Source organism: Cucurbita maxima, unplaced genomic scaffold (assembly GCF_002738345.1).
Source record: "Cucurbita maxima cultivar Rimu unplaced genomic scaffold, Cmax_1.0 Cma_Scf00009, whole genome shotgun sequence".
In the NCBI taxonomy this organism is placed as follows: Eukaryota; Viridiplantae; Streptophyta; class Magnoliopsida; order Cucurbitales; family Cucurbitaceae; genus Cucurbita; species Cucurbita maxima.
In genome coordinates, this window is record NW_019272025.1 from 5,443,529 (window position 1) to 5,465,352 (window position 21,824).

General features: G+C 36.2%; 5 protein-coding genes across 9 annotated transcripts; 2 read left to right on the forward strand and 3 right to left on the reverse strand.

Annotated features, from left to right (window-relative positions):
* Nucleotides 1–595: 595 nt before the first annotated feature.
* LOC111483886 lies at nucleotides 596–3,811 on the forward strand. Its single transcript, XM_023130257.1, has 2 exons — nucleotides 596–1,631; nucleotides 2,685–3,811. Exon 2 carries the CDS (start codon nucleotides 2,839–2,841, stop codon nucleotides 3,559–3,561), a length of 723 nt encoding a protein of 240 aa, XP_022986025.1. The 5' UTR covers nucleotides 596–1,631; nucleotides 2,685–2,838; the 3' UTR covers nucleotides 3,562–3,811.
* A 199-nt stretch (nucleotides 3,812–4,010) lies between these two features.
* LOC111483906 lies at nucleotides 4,011–6,034 on the reverse strand. The gene is made up of 3 exons (XM_023130283.1): nucleotides 5,883–6,034; nucleotides 4,392–4,548; nucleotides 4,011–4,296 (listed from the first exon to the last, which is right to left on the reverse strand). Coding segments are annotated over exons 1-3 (207 nt in total). The 5' UTR covers nucleotides 5,885–6,034; the 3' UTR covers nucleotides 4,011–4,248.
* A 549-nt stretch (nucleotides 6,035–6,583) lies between these two features.
* Nucleotides 6,584–8,513, reverse strand: LOC111483907. 2 transcript variants are annotated; one of them, XM_023130284.1, is made up of 3 exons: nucleotides 8,410–8,513; nucleotides 6,920–7,076; nucleotides 6,584–6,822 (listed from the first exon to the last, which is right to left on the reverse strand). In XM_023130284.1, exons 2-3 carry the CDS (start codon nucleotides 7,073–7,075, stop codon nucleotides 6,775–6,777), a joined length of 204 nt encoding a protein of 67 aa, XP_022986052.1. In that variant the 5' UTR covers nucleotide 7,076; nucleotides 8,410–8,513; the 3' UTR covers nucleotides 6,584–6,774. The 2 variants fall into 2 exon arrangements, with proteins under 2 accessions (XP_022986052.1, XP_022986053.1); XM_023130285.1 differs by having other exon boundaries at nucleotides 6,920–7,080.
* A 169-nt stretch (nucleotides 8,514–8,682) lies between these two features.
* LOC111483852 (histone deacetylase 9-like) lies at nucleotides 8,683–14,905 on the forward strand. Of its 3 annotated transcripts, none has more exons than XM_023130201.1 (15): nucleotides 8,683–8,869; nucleotides 9,174–9,331; nucleotides 10,293–10,405; nucleotides 10,539–10,656; nucleotides 10,760–10,834; nucleotides 10,915–11,134; nucleotides 11,703–11,766; nucleotides 12,366–12,458; nucleotides 12,546–12,654; nucleotides 12,814–12,863; nucleotides 12,946–13,036; nucleotides 13,402–13,472; nucleotides 13,582–13,680; nucleotides 14,426–14,492; nucleotides 14,592–14,905. In XM_023130201.1, exons 2-15 carry the CDS (start codon nucleotides 9,295–9,297, stop codon nucleotides 14,675–14,677), a joined length of 1,293 nt encoding a protein of 430 aa, XP_022985969.1. In that variant the 5' UTR covers nucleotides 8,683–8,869; nucleotides 9,174–9,294; the 3' UTR covers nucleotides 14,678–14,905. The 3 variants fall into 3 exon arrangements, with proteins under 3 accessions (XP_022985969.1, XP_022985970.1, XP_022985971.1); XM_023130202.1 differs by having other exon boundaries at nucleotides 9,179–9,331; XM_023130203.1 differs by lacking the exons at nucleotides 8,683–8,869; nucleotides 10,293–10,405 and having other exon boundaries at nucleotides 9,179–9,331.
* Nucleotides 14,906–17,138: 2,233 nt separating this feature from the next.
* LOC111483815 (serine/threonine-protein kinase D6PKL1-like) lies at nucleotides 17,139–21,590 on the reverse strand. Of its 2 annotated transcripts, none has more exons than XM_023130134.1 (3): nucleotides 21,174–21,590; nucleotides 18,668–20,676; nucleotides 17,139–18,268 (listed from the first exon to the last, which is right to left on the reverse strand). In XM_023130134.1, exons 2-3 carry the CDS (start codon nucleotides 20,392–20,394, stop codon nucleotides 17,419–17,421), a joined length of 2,577 nt encoding a protein of 858 aa, XP_022985902.1. In that variant the 5' UTR covers nucleotides 20,395–20,676; nucleotides 21,174–21,590; the 3' UTR covers nucleotides 17,139–17,418. The 2 variants fall into 2 exon arrangements, with proteins under 2 accessions (XP_022985902.1, XP_022985903.1); XM_023130135.1 differs by lacking the exon at nucleotides 21,174–21,590 and having other exon boundaries at nucleotides 18,668–20,259; nucleotides 20,328–20,418.
* Between the last annotated feature and the right edge of the window lie 234 nt (nucleotides 21,591–21,824).

A 21,824-nucleotide genomic window follows, 5' to 3' on the forward strand; every position in this document is an offset into this window, starting at 1 on the left:
ATCAGATAAGACTTAGACCCACGACTTCGACCTCCACTTGTTTGGATCTATTTTTTTAAGAGTATATCCATTTTTATTTTTTTCGTCCAAACTGATTTTGGGTTCCGTATGTTATCGGCCTGCCTATCTGTTTGACATGATTGTTCATGGTGGAAACAAAGCAGTTCTTCTAGGAAAATCATATGACTTCCTTGTTGCAATCGAGTCATGATACTGTTCAGTTTAGACAACTAGATTAGCAGTAACATGCCTCTGCTTATACCCGTTCAAATTCACTCATCCACTTATGGCTTGATATGATCAAACTGTTCCAAGATCACATGACTGTCACTTAAAACTCTAATCAATACCTTTTTCAAAGTTTTTTTTTTTTTTTTTTTTTTTTTTTTACTGAGATACACTTCTACTTGTATAAATTTTTGAGTTCTTGGTAGGGTCGTGTAGTTACATCTTGAATTTGTTTGCATTTGACTGGTCCATCCTTGGTAACTACTTGATTTTTTATTTTTTTGAAAACTAAGCTTATAAACATTAGTTCGATATTCTTTATTTTGTTATCTAATTTGTGTCCATGTTTTTAAAAACCATGAAAAGATAACCCTTTTAAAGATTTGTTTTTTGTTTTTAGATTAGTAAAGAAGTTTAAAGCTTTAAAGTCTATATTTTTAGTCTTAAAAACTCCACTTAAATTTTAAAAACATTCTTAAAAAACAGATAAGGTTGGTCTATACTTCATATGTTATCTAGGCAATAATGTTCCCTAAGACTGAGTTGTTGGTATTTACTTATTTATCACTACTTGTATAAGAACTAAATTGATATGTCCCAAAAATACCGCCAGTAGAAAAAGAAAAGATGCGCCTCTATTAGTGGTAGTTTTAAATTCTTATTTCTTTTTCCTAAAGGAGAAAAAGAAAAACTCTTGGGGGGGTATGGTGGTGGATCCAATGTAAGGTAATACAGGCTAAAAGTTATTTGGGGCCATTATGGTTTTGGTAGCTCTGCTTTTGCACATGACTATTGACTGGGTTACTGGGTCGACAGGTTTTCCTTTTGATTCACATTCACATGCCAAATTTTTTCCTTTCATTTTTTTCCAATTTGTTGTTCTTTCAATTCAATTCCCTCCAACCTTTTCTCTCTGTCATTACCATGTGAGCATCCTTTTGTCCATTAACTTTATCTCAGTGGAAAATGTAGTTTTCTGCTTATCTTTTAGATTCTGTATGAGGAGAAAATGATGAGCTAAGTTAAATATTCTCATCTGCTGTGGCCTCTGCCTTACATTATATTCCCCATACTATTCAACTTCAAAATCCAATTTAGGTTATGCTTTGATAGATTTGAATAAAAAAATACATCTTATGAAGACAATCAGATACATTTTCTTAAAAATACTTTTGTACACATTTTTGTTTTTTGTTTTTTGTTTGCTCTATATACAAATGAACTGATAACTTTAAATTTGTATTTACTCCATGATTGTTCGACCATTGCCGGTATCTGCTGGCTGAGGGTGACAGTTGTTACTAAATATTGGGCGGTGATAGTTATCATGACAGACGAAAGTGGTTGCCACCGATAGCTACATCATCAGGAATGAATGAAATCAATTGATTTCTCTTACGAAGGTAATTTATGAATATTTTGGTCACATTTATATTTATTATGAAATTTTAGGAGGTTTTTTTAATTGCACACTCAAACCACTTTTTTTTTCCGAACTAAAATTCACTTATTTCTCAAATTGAGTGGTTTTTATGGGATTTAAGTATTTAGTACCTCAATGTTCTGTTGATATGTATATCTGATATTTTGCATTTTGAGATATTGAGATCCGTGCATTATAGTGAGTCCCCAGTATTCTTATAACGTCAGATTCGTTGCAACTCCCAATAATTTGAATAATACATTGAATGTCTGATCACTGCAAGCATGCCCTATTCTTTGTTTTTTAAATTACGAGTAAAGGTTCTAAGATTTTAACATTTTTAGGTCTTTGATAGTATACAAGTATTTAATAAATTCTTTTATTTTATATTTTATATTTAGTTAAATATATATATATATATATATATATATATATATATATATAAATTTATAGACTTCTTAAAAAATTATAGATTAGATTACTGTTGTATTTAAAATTTAATAAATCTGTTACTTAAAAAAAAATGTCGGAATATATTTAAATATTTATTAAATAAAAAAATTGATAGACATTTAAATGTTAGAAATCAACTACTTGTAGGGCGAAGTGTTTATAGTAGAAGCTAAATAAGTTGTGCATCTTTTATCTTTTACAGTTTTAAATTTATTTCTAAAATATTTGAATATCTCGATCTTTATTTATAATATACATCTTTATCTTTTACACTTGTTGTCGTGTTATAAGAGAAATTATCTAAGTTTTTTTAAACCATTGGTAGGAACTGTATAATAATTAAATCAATTTATCACCTAATATTTGAATATTATCATAAGTATGTCAAGTAGTCAATAAACTAATGGAATTAACATAGAAAAGAAATAGAGTACACAAGCTAATAAGAAACTAAATAAACACGATCATTCATTGCAATTATTGAAAAAGTTATTAAATGTTAATTTGCATATTAATAAAATTTTGAGTTTAATGAATGATATTAAAAGCTTAGTAAAAATAAAATTATTTTTTTAAAAAGGTCACTGTCGGGATTTCACTGAGGTGGGGAAGGATATTTCTCGCACGTGCCGTAGGGTTGAAACATGTAAACGGGAATGATGGTGATAATTTGCGGACATTCCATATCAACACTAACATAAACAGAGGGGTTTGTTCCAGAAGTTTTGGAATCGATGACTGTTGTGGCCGTTTGTCTTCATCTAATCAAGCGTCTTATCGGCACTCCAATGCATCTAACGCCATTTTGGAAGATGAATTTCATGGTTTATTGGAGTACAATCAATCAATCTCGTCGGGGGAACCATATTGAGCAATTCGACAATTTCATGGTCCCCTGTTCTTTCTCTCAGAAAATGCTTCGTATCCCGCAAGATGATGCCTATCAAGTTGTAATGGATCCTGTTGTTGAGGGATTTGAAGACCCTGAAAGCCTTGTTGTGGGATCTGGAACTGGAAGTCAGGTGAAGGATGAAAGCGAAGCATATGTGAGGTTGCGCTTGGCTGAAGAAGATGGTTATAGGGCAAATTATGGATCATTAGTATCAAAACATGAACAAGATTTGAGCGACATTGATGAAGATAGTGGAAATTCAACAAAGCCTGATGTGTTTAGCAGAATCCAGTTTGCAAGTCATGGAGCTGAACAGAGTGTTGTTCAAGATACTGCCATCAATTTAAACTGTAGAAACAAGCGGCGGCGGCGGCGGCGGCGGCGTTACGAGGATACTTCTACATCCTTGATGACCTCCTCAAAACGGGCGTTGCCTTGGGTAAAAAACCATAAGAAACATTTGGGTATGTTCTTGAGGGATTCCAGTTCAAACCCTTCAGTTAAAACTGGAGAAAGTAGAACAAACAAGCGTCTGAGAAACAAAAATGTCGATCACAGGGTTTGAACTTGGATCCCTCAAGGACATTTATTAACTAAATGTTATAAATATTATTCTCTATTCTGTTGAGACCTTCGAGTTGGAGAGATTGCAGAGCAAAGCCACTTGGGTTGAGTTGGAGAGGTTTGAGAGAGAAGCAATATAACCGATAGAAAAAAAGCGAGAGGAGTGCTCTTCGTAGCTAGCTCGAGATTAGCCTAACACTGTTTCCATTGAAATAATTTCTAAAATTATTATGGCTCATGTGCTTCGGCTACAAAAGTTGGTGCAAATTAAAAAATATATATATTTAATACGTTTCTAATTTAATTTTAAAATTACGAATGTTCGAGACATTTTTCTTTATAATAAGTTTACTTCTCTCTATCAAATATATTAGACATAAAATTAAATTTAAATTTTGACATAGGCTCTATAAAACTTGTGTACAAACATCCGAACTTCACAATATACGGTAAGAAAAAGAACTATTCTGGATATGTTGCTCAATTCTTATTTGCACCAGCACGCAGTTTCTCATAAAGGTGGGGAAAACAACAAGGAATCTGAGAGTGATATTCAAATCAAATGGTAGCAGAGGTCTGCAACTAAGCAATTATTGGACAAACATTTCTTCAATAACAAAATTAACATAGGTCCAGAAGCTGAAAACCTCTATGAAATTAATATGATGCTGAGAGAGACTGTGTCACCTCATTCCTTCTTCCCAATCCCATGAGACATGTTATAAATTCCTCGTCCCTGCGCGAAACGGGAGCAGACCCGCGTTATCCGTAATGTTATACAACTAGTTTCAAGTGTTTCAATATGGTTGAGAAAGTCTTTAATTAACTTACTATAAGATACAAGGATGAAGCTGCCAAAGCAATTGGGATGGCAACAGAGGTGACCTTATCCAATGGCCCTTTTAGATATGTATGCTTCTGGATGCTCTGGAAATACTTTTGCCTTTCAATCAGTTTCTCACGCGGCCTAAACGGCTGTTCAGTCATCCTGCATGATAATTCAAATACAAAATAGGTGAAATTTGCAAATCTGTGCTTACATGTTTCATTTCTTCTGTATAACAAACAATCAAATTCAAGGACTCTGGAAAGTGTTTAATCTATCCATTCTAAAGCACTGACAGTAACAGTATGAACAGAAAGTATCTGACAATAAATTTTCGAATGCATGATTATTAGCTTACGACTATAGAATCGGTTGTGTGATCCTACATCAGTCGGAGAGGAAACGAACCATTCCTTATAAGGGTGTTGAAACCTCTTCCCAGCAAACCATTTTAAAATCTCGAAGGAAAACTCAAAAAGAGCAATATCTGCTAGCCGTGGACTTTGAGATATTACAAATGGTATTAGAGCAAGTCTCCGGGCAGTGTGCCAGCGAGGACGCTGTGCTTTCAAGAGGGTGGATTGTGAGATCCCACATTGGTGGAAGAGGAGAATAAAGAATTTCTTATAAGGGTGTGGAAACCTCTCCCTAGCAGACACGTTTTAAAACCTTGAAGGGAAGTCCGAAAGGAAGAGTCCAACAAAGACAATATCAACTAGCGGTGGGCTTGGGCTGATACATTGGAGCTTGGGCTACATTGATACAGCTCTACAAAACAGAAGAATATAAAAACTCAATCACCTGCTATCTCGAAACAGTGGAATCCCCATCAGTCAGATGACATTGATTTCCAAATTTTATCCTAAGGCTCAGTTCAGAGACCCACTACTCATTGGTCACAGAAGATCCATAGATAAAATGAACATCCCATGCACAGTTCTTAATTTTCTGCCGTCCATTCTCACACACACATCTGATTCACCAATTCAATAAATCCCATATATGATTATGAGTCGATGAAACTAAACCCCTATCCCCAGTAGCTTCAGCTAGGCTAGCCCTATCTCAAAGATAAAAATAACAATTACTCTCGCTTCGAGCTGCTGAAGAATAAAGCAAGTCTCATTGCCACATTGTAAGCAAGGAAATATGAACAAAAATTAAAATTACACGAAAATAAGTTGAATAACCATCAAACTGAACCCATCTCAAGATGCGTATTTCAATCGAATAGGGAAACAGCAAATAAATCTAAATCTCCGAAAACAGCTCACGAAATTGAAAACTAACATTACCTTTGACAAAACAAAAAAAAATTCGAGGAGGAAAATTCATTTCAAGAAGAAATACATAATAAACAACGACATTCGCGAAGCAGATTAACCAGAAAAAACAGATGGATGAAGACTTACAACAAAATCCTATATCAAACTATCAAAGCAGATCTATGAAACCTTAATCCTGAAGAAGAGATGGGAAAAGGGATTGAAACTCACATGAATAGGTTTCACCTTTCAGAAGAGCGAGAAATCGTTGATCCGAAGGGTACCGCTGATGGGGGTGAATGATAGACGACGACGACTTCTGCGATGCGAGAGGAAGAAGACGGTGTTGGCGTACTTTTTTTTCCCTCTCGTTTTTTTTATGAGCCTAAGATTCAGTTGTTGGGCTAGAATATGGGCCCAATTCGATAGACCAGCTCGCAATGGGTTAGTTTTAAAATACTTCTTAAAAATTTCAATAGTCAAAAAGTAATTTTATATTCAAATTTTAATAAACACAAACCTTCCACGTTTTTTAAATAAGTAAAAAAATTCTTATTTTTAATATTATATCCACGTTCGACCAACTAAAATGGATATAGTACAACTCGAACACAAGCGCCATTCTCCAAATGGATCACTGTTCAATTGTGATTGTAATAGGGATAAACAAGCTCGAACTATATAGTGCCCTATTTTGTTAGTACAAGTTACTTGGCTAGATCTTCCAACCTTTTTCACAATTTCAATTTACTACTTTATCTCGTAAACTCAGTAAACGCAGTTTGTTTGGATACAAAACGTCATCGGTTAAACTCTTGTTAAACTTATCTTTTGAACAATAATAAGAAATGAATTGAGATTCATAAAATTTAAAATACTCTGTCAAATCAATTCTTTTATAAAATTGACGATATTCAAGTAAAAAACAGGGCTCAACAATCTAGCTGGTAAAACCGAGACAAACAGTTCAATATCGAGAAACGAGTAGAAAGCTAAGCAACAAATCCAGTATTCTACTGGTAGCCCAATCTGGAACCAAGTATTTATTAAACAAAATTGCTTCAACAACAAATTTCACAAGGGTCATAACACCCTTTGAAATTTAGATGCAAAGACAGTGACCTCATTCTTTCTTTCCAATTCCGTTCGACATGTTATAAATTCCTCGTCCCTGTACGAAAGACATAAGCGAGAATCGAGATCGAAACAGTTAGATGAATCATTTAGCATTTTTTGAAGTCAACTGCAGTGAAGAGAGGTAAACTTACGATTAGAAACAGTGATGAAGCTGCTAAAGCAATTGGAATGGCAACAGAGGTGATTTTATCCATTGGCCCTTTAAGATAAGTGTGCTTGTGAATGCTCTGGAAATATTTTTGCTTCTCAATAAGTTTCTCGCGGGGTCTAAAAGGTTGTTCCGCCATTCTACCTTACAATTCAAGCCGAAAATTAGTCAATATATAAACAAACACATGCTTTTGAGATGTGCACCATAACCTTTGTAAACCAGTAAGCCTCTTGCAATTGTCCCAAATCTCATTTCCTTTATACCATAAATAAGAACCAAAAAAGAAGAAAAGTTCGAAGGCAACGGGAACGAGAACGAGTACAAAATGTTTACAATGATAAAGCTCAAGAACACGACACATTGCAAACGAGCTAGCAATCGAAGCTCTATAAGAGAAAGAAATATAATTACTAGAGTTACGACTGCCTCAAAATGTAACGTGTATTGATCAGAAGGCTCTAAATCAAAAAGGATTTATAGATAAATTAGGCGCCACCATGCACCAACCTTCATTTTCAATGGTTGAAACATGAACTAATCCACAAATGAAGTGAGCACTGTGAGAATCATTCTATGTGGAACTCAACACACGACACAGAACGGCACTCAAGACTTCCATCAATATCAAGCATTCATGAACAACAGCAGATATTAAGACAAGAGACACTAGTGAGATCCCAGACGTTACTACTCCATTTATTTACTAATGAAAACAACAACTTTCATTGAGAAAAAAAAAAAAAAAAATGAAAGACTACAAGGACATACCAAAAACCAAGCTCTGAATGGTACAAAATCATATGATTTGTATCCCTAACTCTCCCATGTGTCGTTTTCAACATTAAGCCCCATATGCCAGAAACATCTTAAGTGCATTGGTTGTTTAAAGTAAACCATATATTCACTTGGAAGAATTATATTTATCTTCAATCTCACACAAGTTCATATATCTGATCCACCAAATTTGACAAATCTCAAATATACAAGCCAGGAAAAGCTAGAATACCCCTTCCTAGCCAGACTTTTCCCAGTTAATCACACGAATTCCATCTTTAATGAACGAAGAAACAAGTACCCATACGAATGAAATGTGCTGTGAAACATTGAAATAAAATTAAAACCTCCTCACAATAACCATCAAATTAAATCTCAATTTCCAATAACGAGTGGTATAGTGAAACCAGTCCATGTTTCATTCAACGGGTAAACAATAACATCAAAACTTGATTCCCTAAAAACACTCATCGAATTGAAAATTAACAAGAGCACAGAAAGACAAAAAGAAATAAAGGAACCAATCATTTCAATAGATAAATCACAAATGAAAATGATCGAGAAACAGATCAACGAGGTAGTAATTGAAGAACAATTACAACATTGAAATTCCAATCCTAGATCAAATTATCATGGCGTTCATGAAACCTTGCTACCAATCCTAAAGAAGAAACCAGAGAATGGAGCTAAACTCACGTGAGGATGGAGAGCGGTAAATCGTTGCTTCAGAAGCTGCAGCAGATGAGGGCGAAGGAACGATGAGGACTTGGCAAATGTCTGTGATGAGAAGGCGGTTTCGTTTTCATTACTTTTTGTTTTATATAAATAAAGTTCATTTAATTATTTAACTATAAAAAATGTCGTCTTTTTATTAATTTAGACTATTTTTTAATTTATTTAAAATTAAAAAATTTACCAATAAATTGAACGTAATTAAGAGTTATTAAATTTATATCCAATATTCTGAGTACCCACCAAATGAAAAACCGCGGGATCCGAAGGCGGTAAACGACAAGCTGCGAAACACGGTTAGCAGCATCGCAGGCCTCCGCCAAAAGTTCTCCTCAATTCTTCTTGACCCATCCGCTCCAGCTTCCGGACTGATTTCTTGCTCTCCACTGGTTGTTGGTTCCCTAAGCCACCAAATTCGCATCAGGTTTGCTCCCTATCCAGTTTCATTTTCAGGAGTAAGATTCGGAGAATCGTCATCTGTCAATCTGAATTGGAGTTTGAACTTTTTGTTAACTGATTCGTTCTGTTTTCTTTGTATGTTCAGATTCATCTACGATGTTGTTGTTAGTTATGTTCATACTCTTGAAATGATTAGATTTGGTTTGATAAGTGTTTTCGGGGATTATAAGTTTTATTCTTCGTTTTATCCGTTTACTGACTAATTGGTAGTACTGGCTATCAGTACACTTCTGAGTAATTGAATTAAAATCGTTTACGGTTTCATCCAGTGCAGTTGTTTCGGTTCTATCCTCCAGTCAACTACTACGAAGCTTGGACAATGGTGGAGCGCGAACGCCAGTAATTTGTGAGCGTGTTTGGCTGCGTGCTTTCTGTAGGCTTCCAGCTAAAATGCGCTCCAAGGATAGGATTTCATACTTTTATGATGGTATTATTTAGTTTTCTCTTTCCCTTCTACAGCTATTCCCTTGACTTGCTATTAATTCTAATGCTCAAGTTCTTCCTGATCCAGCTTGGGGCAATTTTCTCTGAAATTATGAGAAATTTCATGAATTATAGGTGTATGTATTAAACTTACTGTTTTCTCCTTCCTTCCAAATCTATTCATTTCGATTTAATCTTTTCTTGCAAACCATCCAGCTAGAGTAGTAAAAAGCACATTGAAAGAATCACTGATTTATGGATTATTTCGTGATTGTATTCAAATATCGTCTATTTCTGCGCTGAACTTGTGCTGATGCCTATTAAGACATTTTATATTTATGTGATAATTGCAGATTAGAATCGTATGACTTGCCTATTTTCCAAGCCACACTTCTATTTTTTTAAAATGGTTTCAAATACCTAATGTTTTGTAGATTGCAAACCATATCCATTTATATGTTCTTTTTACTTTTGATGAAGTTGTACACACGACACATGTAGAAGTAAAGTTATGCATAATTCCATTCAAGTTAACGATAATATTTTAGATGGTTGTCGATTTTAAATTTGCAACTCGCCAAACTATGTGAAACCATTTTCAAAACACAAGGGTAAGTTTTTGCAAAACCAGCATACTACAGTTTTAATTAATTAATTTATTTTTCTGAGTTAAATGAGGTGGAGGAAATTTGAACCTTCAACCTTTTAGGATGTAAGTAATATTTTGACTAGTTGAGTTATGTTCATATTGGTATTAGTAAACTACAGTTATGTGATTAATACCACTTCATATATCTAGATCTCCAAACGTAAGCTCTGTCAAATTTCAAAGCTTAGCCAAAGTTTTGTGTCCCGCGTTTATCTTGCTTTTCAATTGTAGACTGTTTGGAACTCTGGCACTTAGTTATCCTTCCAGATAAGGAAGTCAGTTAAGCTTAAGCATCACACAAAAGTTGGTTTTACAGGGGACGTTGGAAGTGTTTACTTTGGTCCAAATCATCCAATGAAACCACATCGGCTCTGTATGACTCACCATCTCGTTCTCTCGTATGAGCTTCATAAGAAGATGGAAATTTATGTTAGTCTCTTTCTTTTTTATTACGTCTTATAGTGACGCTCTTAACGTCTGCTTGTAGGTTTATTGTTCTTCTTGTTGATTTTTGTTCTACCAGCTCAGGCTATACATGTTTTTGTTTTGATGTATAATGCAGCGTCCCCACAAAGCATATCCTGTGGAGCTTGCTCAGTTCCATTCAGCTGATTATGTGGAATTTCTGCACCGAATAACTCCAGATACTCAACACTTGTTTGCCAATGAACTGTCTAAATGTAGGGATTTTCTCTTGATCTCTTTCACCATATCTCTGCAGTTCCTTGGCATTTGTATACATGGAACTAGCGATAAATTTGACAAATATTCAATCTATGTCAGATAATCTTGGAGAGGATTGCCCTGTCTTTGAGAACTTGTTTGAATTCTGCCAAATATATGCTGGTGGAACAATAGGTAATATTCAATAATGGACATCTTGCAATTCATGCCAAGAATATTAAGTCCTTGACTCGTTATTGTCATCCTCCTTGCAGATGCTGCACGCAGATTAAATCATCAACTATGTGACATTGCAATAAATTGGGCAGGTGGCTTACATCATGCTAAAAAGTGCGAGGCTTCTGGGTTTTGTTATATCAATGACTTGGTTTTGGGGATACTAGAACTTCTGAAGTATCATTCTCGTGTTTTATATATTGACATAGATGTACATCATGGTGATGGGGTAGAGGAAGCCTTTTATTTCACTGACAGGTACAACATGACCTACACTTTCTAGTTCTACAATGAATCTACACTCGGAAACAGGAAAATTTGTTCTATTGAGTGTTTGATATAAGAAAATTTGATAAAAGTTGAAGTTGGCATTAGATGTACGGACATTAACTTTCTGCTTGTGAATTCATATTTCTAGATTATTGTTACTTACTTTTTAAAAAAGCGTGTATATTGGTAGAATGAAATAAAATTTATAGAATGGGAGAATCCGAGAAAAATTCTCTAGAATAATGGAAAGGAATCCTAGCTAGCGGTTGCAAGTGATGATAGAGAGATAATAAGTACAAAAATCCCTGATATTAGAGCTATAAGGAGGATAGAAATTCCACAAAATTTTCTGTCAGACCTTATATGGGTTGATAGGTCAAGTTGTGGAGAACTTCAAAATCTTTTTATAATTACTCTTCTTTTCTACTCTAAATCAATTGAATATGTTTTTTTTTTCTTTTGTAATTTCATATTCTTGGATGGGGAGGATACGCTTCCATTTTCATTATATTGTAGCTCTCTTCTAATTCTTAATGTTCACAATCCTCCATGACAGGGTGATGACCGTTAGTTTTCACAAGTTTGGGGACTTGTTTTTTCCTGGAACTGGTGACGTTAAGGTGACCTTTCTAAATTTTCTAATCTCTTTGTTGGTGCTCACAATGGAGATGTTAGAAATTACTGAATATTAGCTGATATATTGCCCTCTTTGCTCTTCTTTTCCACATTCCTCTATTGTGTCATTGCTGTCTGTTTCAGAATATATATTTGTGTGCTTAGAAGAGCCTTCAGGGTATGATTTCACTGTTATTTTACGTACATCGGTGGATATGGATTTTTTTTCCCCCACACATCTTTGCTTGATATGATATTCATTTTTTTATTGGTACCACTACCTTCTTAGATTGGTTAATTTTTTTTTAAAAAACTTGAAATTCATTTTTTTTATTGTTGCGGCAAGGAATTTCGTTAGTTGGAGAGAAACAAAGGGGTGTTTTACATGGTCTGATGCCGACACAAATAAATTTTTATTCTAATAAATTTTTACATGGTCTGATGCCGACACCCCCCCCCCCCCCCCAAAAAAAAAAAAAAAAAAAAAGGAAAGGGGAACTAGAAATTTTTATCCTAATAACGTTGATAAACAGGATATTATTCTGCTCTTAAGATTCTAAAATTTGGAAGCTCGATGGTACTCATAGATATTAATATTTTGAAGGAAATAGGAGAAAGAGAAGGGAAGTTTTATGCCATTAATGTTCCACTGAAGGATGGAATAGATGATGGTAGCTTCACCAGACTTTTTAGGACTGTAAGTTGAATAAAAGCTCTTTGGAATTAAGCTTTATGCCTTTGCTGTTAATTTCTATTGACCAGGCTGTGAATTCTGTATGTATAGATTATCTCCAAGGTTGTTGAAATGTATCGACCAGGTGTCATTGTTCTCCAGTGTGGAGCCGATTCATTGGCTGGTGATCGATTAGGCTGCTTCAATCTCTCTATTGATGGTATGTTTTTATTGTAATTAATGGACTTTGGACCCTCCCTCCCCTAGCAGGGAAAAGCAAAAAAAAAGAAAAAGAAAAAAAACCTCCATTTCTTCCGCCTTTTTAATTAAATTGGAGGCAGTGTTGCAAGTAACATTAAGTTCTTTATTCTTCCAACAGGTCACGCTGAATGTGTTAGATTTGTCAAGAAATTCAATTTGCCATTATTGGTATGCTTTTTTTGGACTAAAATTCTGTATTTAATTGTATATAATTATAACGAGATATTCATAGAACTTTCTGTACCCAAAGGTTACTGGAGGTGGAGGTTATACCAAAGAGAATGTAGCTAGATGTTGGACTGTTGAAACGGGTGTTCTTCTGGATACAGAGCTGCCAAATGGTATAAAAAGTCAAATAGTATTTTCCTCCAGCCTTTTTTATTCCTTTTCTCTTGGTTTTCCTTTCAATACTTCTTATTTCTATTAGATTTTTCCTTCCATCTTTATTACCTGTTTAGATTTCTATTTAGTGCATAGTTTTTGCCTTGTTAAATTGAAAGGTTTTCTCTGAAGCTTGCATGTTAATTACGCTGAATATTTTGCCTGCTCTGCTGTTTAACCAGTGCCTGATATTTACCCCAACCAATTTAAACCTCTTTCTGTTTTTTTTATAAAATATTTCTGATTCATAATGTGGAAGTTTCTGTGCATGTTCTCTCGAGTTAAGAATCATGGACGCATGCTGAAAATCTAAGCTTTATTGCAGAAATCCCAGATAACGAGTATATCAAATATTTTTCTCCAGATCATTTGCTAAGAATTCCAAATGGGCATATGGTTGGTACTTTCTCCAAATTTACGAATCTTATTTGCTTTCTTACCAACGTTTAACATTACTTGGATTTTCCTCACTCAAGCCCCTTTATTCTTGGGATTTCGCTGGCAGGAAAATTTAAATACGAAATCTTACATTAGCACGATCAAAACACAAGTCTTGGAAAATCTCCGTTTCATCCAACATGCTCCAGGTGTACAAATGCAAGAGGTGGGTTTCTGGCTAAAGTTGCATGTCTAGTCAACCAGGTCGTTTTATCTTTGAGCATAATTGGCTGCTTGGTTGAATCAAAATACAGATAGTTTGATATATCCTTGTGGTGGAAACTAATATCTTGTCGTTAATAGCCTTTTAAGTTAGGAGGTAACTTCATTTGCCTCCAATTTTTTGAGTTTTCCATCACACGAATGATATTTGATACTTGGTGCGATAAAAAAAATCTCTCTTTTCCAAGGATACCATATCTGTTGTTACCATATGAACTGTGCACAACTCACATGCTTGTAGGCCGCCCTAATTGGATCCTAGGTCTGGTTCAATTCGTTGTATGTTGCCTCTTTTGTTTCTTGTGCGAGATTAAGTAGGTAGGGAGATGTTAGACCCCAATGGTAGTAAAATGGATAGTCAAATAGAGCTGGTTTGGAAGTGATTTTATAATGGTTAAAATCACTTCTTTTCATAGTTAAAAATTACTGAAACATATCTTTTATTGATTTTGAGGGACTAGAGACATGCTTTAGAGGAATTTTAACCACGGCAAAATTGATTTTTATCATTTCAAAATCACTCCAAACATGCTTGTAATAATATTAGTTGAATGATGGGAAGTGTATGTTGGAGGAAAAAGGAGTAATGTGTATAAATAAATCCAGTTGTTTTACTAGATTTACACTCGGATACGTAAACCATATGCAAGATGCCACTGGGATTGAGAGCAACTTTTTTTCTTATGCAGGTTCCTCCCGACTTCTATATTCCTGACATTGACGAAGATGAGCAGAATCCTGATGAGCGCATGAACCGTGAGTGTCTTCAAAATTTAGAACAACACTTTCTCTTTTCTTCTCTGATTACATCTTATTTATGCCTTTGTCGATTGAATTTAAATTCTATCACTTCAGGGCACACCCAAGACAAGCAAATCCAGCGTGATGATGAACATTATGAAGGAGATAATGATAACGATCACGATATGGATGATGCGTGACGGTCATTCTCTTTTTTATAAAAAAAAGGTTAGATGACTGACTTCAGTAGAACTAAAGAAAGAATCGATCGACCTGTCTATTATCTCTGTGGTGGTGCGTTTTTTCCCTCATCTCTTTGCTTTTCCTCTTCTGGAAAGAGCCTTTTTTTGTTATGGATTTTTGTAGGTTCTGATGTTGGTTGCAAAGAAAACAGGGTAGAGAACAACATTTTGGTCTTCCACTTTGAATTTCTTTTCTTTTACGCTCTCTCTTTCGTTCGTTAAATCAAAACAGCCCACATGGTTTAGGTTAAAAATGGAAAAAGTTTCCATGAAAATAAAATCTTAATATCAAATATTCAGAATTTTATGTTAGTTTTGTTTAGATATTTATTGCATTTTAGAAGTAAAAACGTATATATATATTTATTTATGTTTTGGAAAATTTTGGAAAGAAAAAAAAAAAAAAAAACTAATTTTGTTGCTTCCAAATATGCACATTATTTTGTAAACATTTTTGTATGCATCAGATAACTATTTGATTTTTTGTTTTTAAAAAGTTTTACTTGTTTTCTTACAATTTCTTAATTATTACTTTCATCTTTTTTATACGATCAAAATTTGTTTTGAATTTTAAAAATAATCTTAGTAGGTAAGCAACAAAAACATTATCAAACCCATAAGCAATAATACAACTCACATGCATGTAGGCCGCCCTTACTGGTTTTTCAGCAAGATTCAAGTTCTAAAAAAATCAGAAACCCATAAGCAAGAATCCAATAATAGACATCATCGATGATGGAAAATGACTCACTGAACATTACAACTTACAACTTTTGCTTCAGAGTAATTCTTCTCAAAAAGTACCACATTAGAATCTTCATTCTACCTAAGATTCTTGTGCTTTGGATGAATATTCGAGTCACAGTGAGACAATGTCTTTTTGGGATGCTCGAGACAATGTCTTATGGGGTTGCTAAAAAATGGTGAAAGGACATATAGTAAAACAAGAGAATATTGCTGGGCGATGGGACAAAAGTATGTGTACTATTTGTTTGCAGTGTGTGCCATTGCAGCTTTCATTTTAAGAACAGTATCATTTACCTCCCTTGCTTTTACTTTTCTAAATCTGACTTGGAGCTTCAGAAACACGGAATCACGTTTTCAAAAAAGCAAAGTTCTTTGCCTACTAAAAGCAGGGCATAATCTGATAACATGTTTTGTGGAGAACCTTGGAACCTTTTTGCTCAAAAGATGTCCAATTTCAAATTCAATGCCCCAATTCCTTAGGGTTCTCAAACAAGATAGCATAATTCCAACAGGTGGTCTCTGGCATAGCAACTCTGAAAGCAGATACATACCATTTGGCTTGAAATATAAAGGCTTCCCTGACACATTCATCCCCAAATCAACTTGCTCAAGTTAAGGCAGATAGACCGAAGTTGGGACGCCTAATTGGAGAGAATGAATGAACTGAAGGCTGACGAGAAATCAATGTCCATTCCTCATTTCTACAAGGGAAATGAAACATGAATCGACATGATTCATATGATTGAACAGAGATACATCACACGTTGCAACACATTTCTCCAGAAATTTACACAATCAGATGGCTGTTCTCCTACCTCAGTTTATCAAAATTTATAAAACCATATGGCTGGATTGGCCTCTATATGGATGTTAACGCTATCCTGCGTCGTTTTAGAGGCTACCCTCATTCTTGGGTCGGCCCTTGAAAAAGTAGTCGAAATCACTTGGAACTATATAGAAACAGTTAGTTACCACTCCTAAGAAATTACAGCGATTGTTTAAGTTGCCGAGGAAGAAACGAGAAAAGGAAACTATTATAGACGCAACAAACCTTTTAATCACATCTTCGACAAGAAAATGTACCAGACAGCTTCCATTGAGCAATTTCCAATTGAAAATAGACTAATTACCTCATCGGGTTCGAGTAAGAATTTGGAATGGAGACCCTTCTTCGTCATCAGGTTCCTGAATATCCTTCAGCAGTTGGGCTTCTACAGAACTTCCCCAAGCACACGATACCCACGTAGATGGTCTGTGTCGTTGTGAGATCCCATGTCGGTTGGGGAGGAGAACAGTAAGGGTGTTCAAAAGACAATATCTGCTAGCTTAGGCTGTTCAAATGGTATCAAACCCAGACACCGATCAATGTGTCAACGAGGAAGCTGAACCCCAAAGGGAGTGGACATGAGGCAATGTGCCAGCAAAGACGCTGGCCCCGAAGAGGGGTGGATTTTGGTGGGAGTACCACATCGATCGAAGAAAGGAATGAGTGTCAACGAGGATGTTGGGCTCCGAAGGAGAAAAAAATTGTGAGATCCCATATCGATTGGAGAAGAGAATAAAACACCATTAGCCTGAACTTCGGTACTTTATTGGTTGAAAAACAAGCCAATGGCGAGGGACTGAGGGATGAAACAGTGCAGAGATGACAAAATAGCTTTACACAATTGGCTTCAACTCAAAGCTGCAATTGCAACGCCCTCAGCACTGCTTTGGATAAATTTGTATATAATCTATTGAGGATAAGTTCATACATATGTTGTCAATCCTTTGGGAGGGAAGTAAAAGGTATTGTTTTTTCCTTTAGACACACTGCTGTAAATTCATCTATTCATGTATCACGCTCTACAACATATAGTTATCCTTTCACGTACACATTTACATTATAAGATACGACAAGGATAGGGCTTCGAAAACGAAAACATCTTCGTCCCCTGGTCAGGAAGTATAAGCTAAAACAGGTCAAAGATTGCTGCATCTGCTTCCATATTCTCGAGATCTCTACGCTTCGTACTCTCCCCAGAATCCATTGGCATTGCACCAGTTCCACCGTCGAAAAACTTGGGAAGCTCGGGGGGAGCTGCACAACGTATCAGAGCCCAGTTGAGGCCTTCAAAAAACGGATGCTGCTTAATCTCGATAGCCCCTTTTGTTGAGCCTAATCGGTTTTCGGGCTCCTTGGCCAGCAGACATCTGATCAGGTCTCTTGCATGAAAACTAACTATAGGGCAATCGGGGAACTTGAGAGGTTGGGATACTATGTTGGCTAATGTGTCCTCATTTCCTGAACCTTTGAAGGGAGTCTTACCATATAGAAGCTCAAACAGGAAAATCCCGTAAGTCCACCAATCAACAGCACTCCCATGGCTATCACCCTTGACAATCTCGGGAGCAAGGTATTCGTGGGTTCCTACAAATGAATTGGACCGCGCACCAGTTGGTTCGACAATAAGCTGCGGTAATAGACCACCGTTATGATCTGTTTTCGTTCTCCGGGATTTGTATGGAGCAGATACAACTTTGGGAGTGAAGCATGAGACCTGCCAGGATGGATGGAGGCAGAAAGGGTCAATGCAACTAGATTCATCACAGGGATTCAGCGTCCTCTTAGTGGATTCCACAACTGGAGATGATGATTGAAGCAGCGTTGGGTTAAAAGAACATCTAAGGGACAAATCAAAATCTGTGAGCATGATGTGTCCATCTTCTCGGACCAGAACATTTTCGGGTTTCAGGTCCCGATAAACAACTCCTAGCATATGTAAGTACTCCAGGGCAAGAAGAACTTCGGCAACATAGAACCTAGAGAATGAACCGATTCAGCAAGTCCAAATTCGATAAGAAAGACGCAAACCAAGTTTAATGATTGGTAACAAAAGATGCAGCGTTCTATATCTATCATTCAAACTGACCATATAATCAGACAGAAAAGACGTGAGAAGATGCTTTCAATCTAATCCAATCTATAATCATCTAAACTCAACGTCCATTTACTCTAGTATTATAACACCCATCCACAAATGGAGACAGCCACCCAGTCTCCTTTTTATTCTCTACTTGAAAATACTACACTTTCACGTATGCATGAATTAAACAACCAGCCATCATGAGATTAGATTGCCAGCCTTAGTACATAATCATCGTGTGAGAAAACAATATGTAATCATACTGGAGCACTTAATTAAATCATCACAAACTAACCTGACTGCACGCTCAGAGAAACTCTTGCATGTTTGCTTCTGTCGCAGCACATGGAGATCTCCACCAGGACAGTAGTCCATGACCAAGCATGAGTGCTTATCTGTCTCAAAATGGGCATATAATGTAGGAAGAAATGGATGGTCGAGCATTTGCAGTATCTCTCTCTCGGTTTGTGCTCGAAGTATTTTTTTCCTGCTTGCCAAGAACTCCTTGTCCATCACTTTAATAGCAAATAAACAGCTTGAACCACACAGCTCAGAAAGATACACGGTCCCAATGTCCCCGAGACCAAGTCTCCTTAGCAGCTTGAAATTTCTCAGTCCTAAGAATTTATGTTGATCCTGAAGGTGGAGGATTGCTTTCCACTTCAAATCCTTTGACATGTGAGGCCTAACTCCACTACGACTTGATCCACTAAGAATGCTTTCCCCACTGATGCTTGGGCTACTACTACATTCGCCAATACTACTTTTAGAGCTCTGAGAGAACATCCCTTTTTCTCTCGATCTCGATCTCTCATCGAATGGCATAATAGTTGGTTTGTTCCTGTTACAGCAGTTGAGAGATGTACCGGGTCTACTAGATTCTGTGTTTACTACATTTCCATTTACTTCAGTACCTAAAGTTATGCTACTAGAGATAGAATAACCTTTATTTTCTTCTTTACTCTCATGATGCTGTGCATTTTCTGGCATCTGGTTCTCAGATTTTTCTGCTATGGGACCCAAATCAGTGTCAAGCTTTTCCGTGCACCCATCGAACACGCTAGGGGAGGAATTTGGTTCAAGTTTTGCTTTCTTCTTGACAAAACTCTTGGACCTGAAAATAGGTTTGATGAAACGTGTATTATTGAAAGCTGATTTGTTCAGCTTGACAACAGATCCCGAGCTGGATAGAGAAGATAAACAACGCATTGTACCTCTCTCCTCCTTCGGTACTGAATCTTTTGTTAAATCTTCAGTTGAGGAAATAGCCATGCTGTTCACAGCCAGATCCTTCTCACCAGAAGGAGTAAAGGAAGGAGATCTAAGTTTTTCTACTTCACCAGCTGCCTTTAAACTTGTCACCTCAGTAGCCATATTAACTACAAGATCCTTCGACATCACTCTATCCACACTCACCTCTTCTGATACCCCAGTATCCTTGAAAGAAGAAGACTCAGCTCCTTGATTTGATATATCTGTCTCAGTTTTATGTAACGACTCAGGCATCTTATTTTGAGAAGTTGACATGATTCTTTCTGAAACAATGGAAATTTCTACCAAATTTGTTCTGCTTTCATTTACAGGAACACCAGATCCATTGGCCTCAACCACCACAGCCCTATACAATCTCTTGATAGTTCCTGCTTCAGAGATTCTGGGTGAACCTACCAACCTTGTTAACCTCTTTGAAGCAGCCATTTCTGCAGCCTGAGATATGCACAAGCCTCTCAAAGCCTGCTTCAAACTTGCAGGTTCAGAAATTCCTATCCCTGCCATGTGAGATGAACCTACTCTAACCGGTCTTTTCATCGCACTCTTTCGCAAGGCATCTTTATCAACTTCACGTTGTTGCCCAGCCCTCTTACGTAAGGTTCTAATATCAATTGCCTGAAACAGATGGTTAATGTCATCCTCTATAGAAAACCTTTTTCCAACATCTAGCATGTAACTTGTACCAGCTTTCTCGGAATCAATTTCTTCTGTTGATTCAACAATTTCAGAAGTACTGGCTAATGTAGTCATCTTCTGAGGTATAACAATAGAGAGGAAGAGAAAAGATGTGGCTTTGGCTAGGACTGCTAACCCATTTCTAAGGTACAATGTCGATATCAAACGCTGTGCCAATGTCCTCTGAAGCTGTCTTCAAGCAAACTCATTTTCTGAGTTGAACCCACCACCAAATTTCTTCCAAGAACTTGGAAATTAAACATCAAATTTCTGGCAGGATTCCAGTTAATGTCAGCAAACCATTGATTATCCTGATGCAGGAATCACACCTCAGATCCAATTTAATACAAAGACACGCTGCATCAAGACAACAAAAATCGTCTTAAAAACATATGCTCAAGGAAGTTTACCGTATATGTTAGAACCCACTATGAGAAAGCAACAAAGCAAGTAAATCAGCGCCAATTACTATTTCGACTGAAACCATGACTTTAACGACTTAAAGAAGTGTCACAAATGATCATATCCTTCGATATACATTCAACGTCTACACCAGGCAGATAATCAATTGTGAACTTTATCCATAAAATTTCCAAAATTGATACTCTAGAAGGTCATGAACAAAAGGAAATAACATTCATCCCCAAGCGTGTTGAAAAGACAACAAACACAAAACGAAGACCAAAAAGGGATTCATTACTCAGCATACTCAAATCAATCGTGTATAGATATATATAAGCATCGGGAACAACAGAATTATAACATCTCACAATTTCAACTCAACTTACGCAATTCTATCTTCCACAATAAAACCATGATTCTCCCAAAAGAACGAGGAAATGCCATATAATTACCCGAAATTTGCAGCGAACCGATGAAACAAAAACAGCCAAATGGCAGAGTTTCCCTTCCGTAACGTCAGGATAACCGGAGCATCTAAAACCGCCAAGTCGGAGCTGCGGATGATAGAATTCGAAAATGAAAACGGAGAGAGCGAAGGATTGGATGAAAAAAAGAGTGAAAGAAAAAAGAAAGGGTTTAAGCGAAAGAGGAAAGAGAGACGGGAAAAGGAACAGTAGTAGGTAAAGGAAATCACGAGGAATTTGAGAGAGACCACGCCAAAGCCAAAGCCAAAGCCAACGCCAACAGGAGCTATGAAGGAGAGCCTACAACTCGACTCGACTTCTCGACTGTGACTCTCCTTTCTTTTCCTACCTCCAAAAATGGCAGAGGAGAGAGAAAGTGGATTAGAGAGAGATACAGAACTCGCGGGTTTAGGTTCAACCGCGGAAGAAAAGAGACGAAGGGAAGTGAGGTTTTTTGCTTCACACGTGGGACCCATCCTAAATTCTTTTGGATGACAACTTATTTATATATATATATATATATATATATATATATAAATACCGATTAAATAAATATTTTATAAATTCTGTGACAACAGAAGTAATGATCATGGTTCTTGTTCGGCGTCCAAATAAATTTATTTATTTAAACAAATTAAA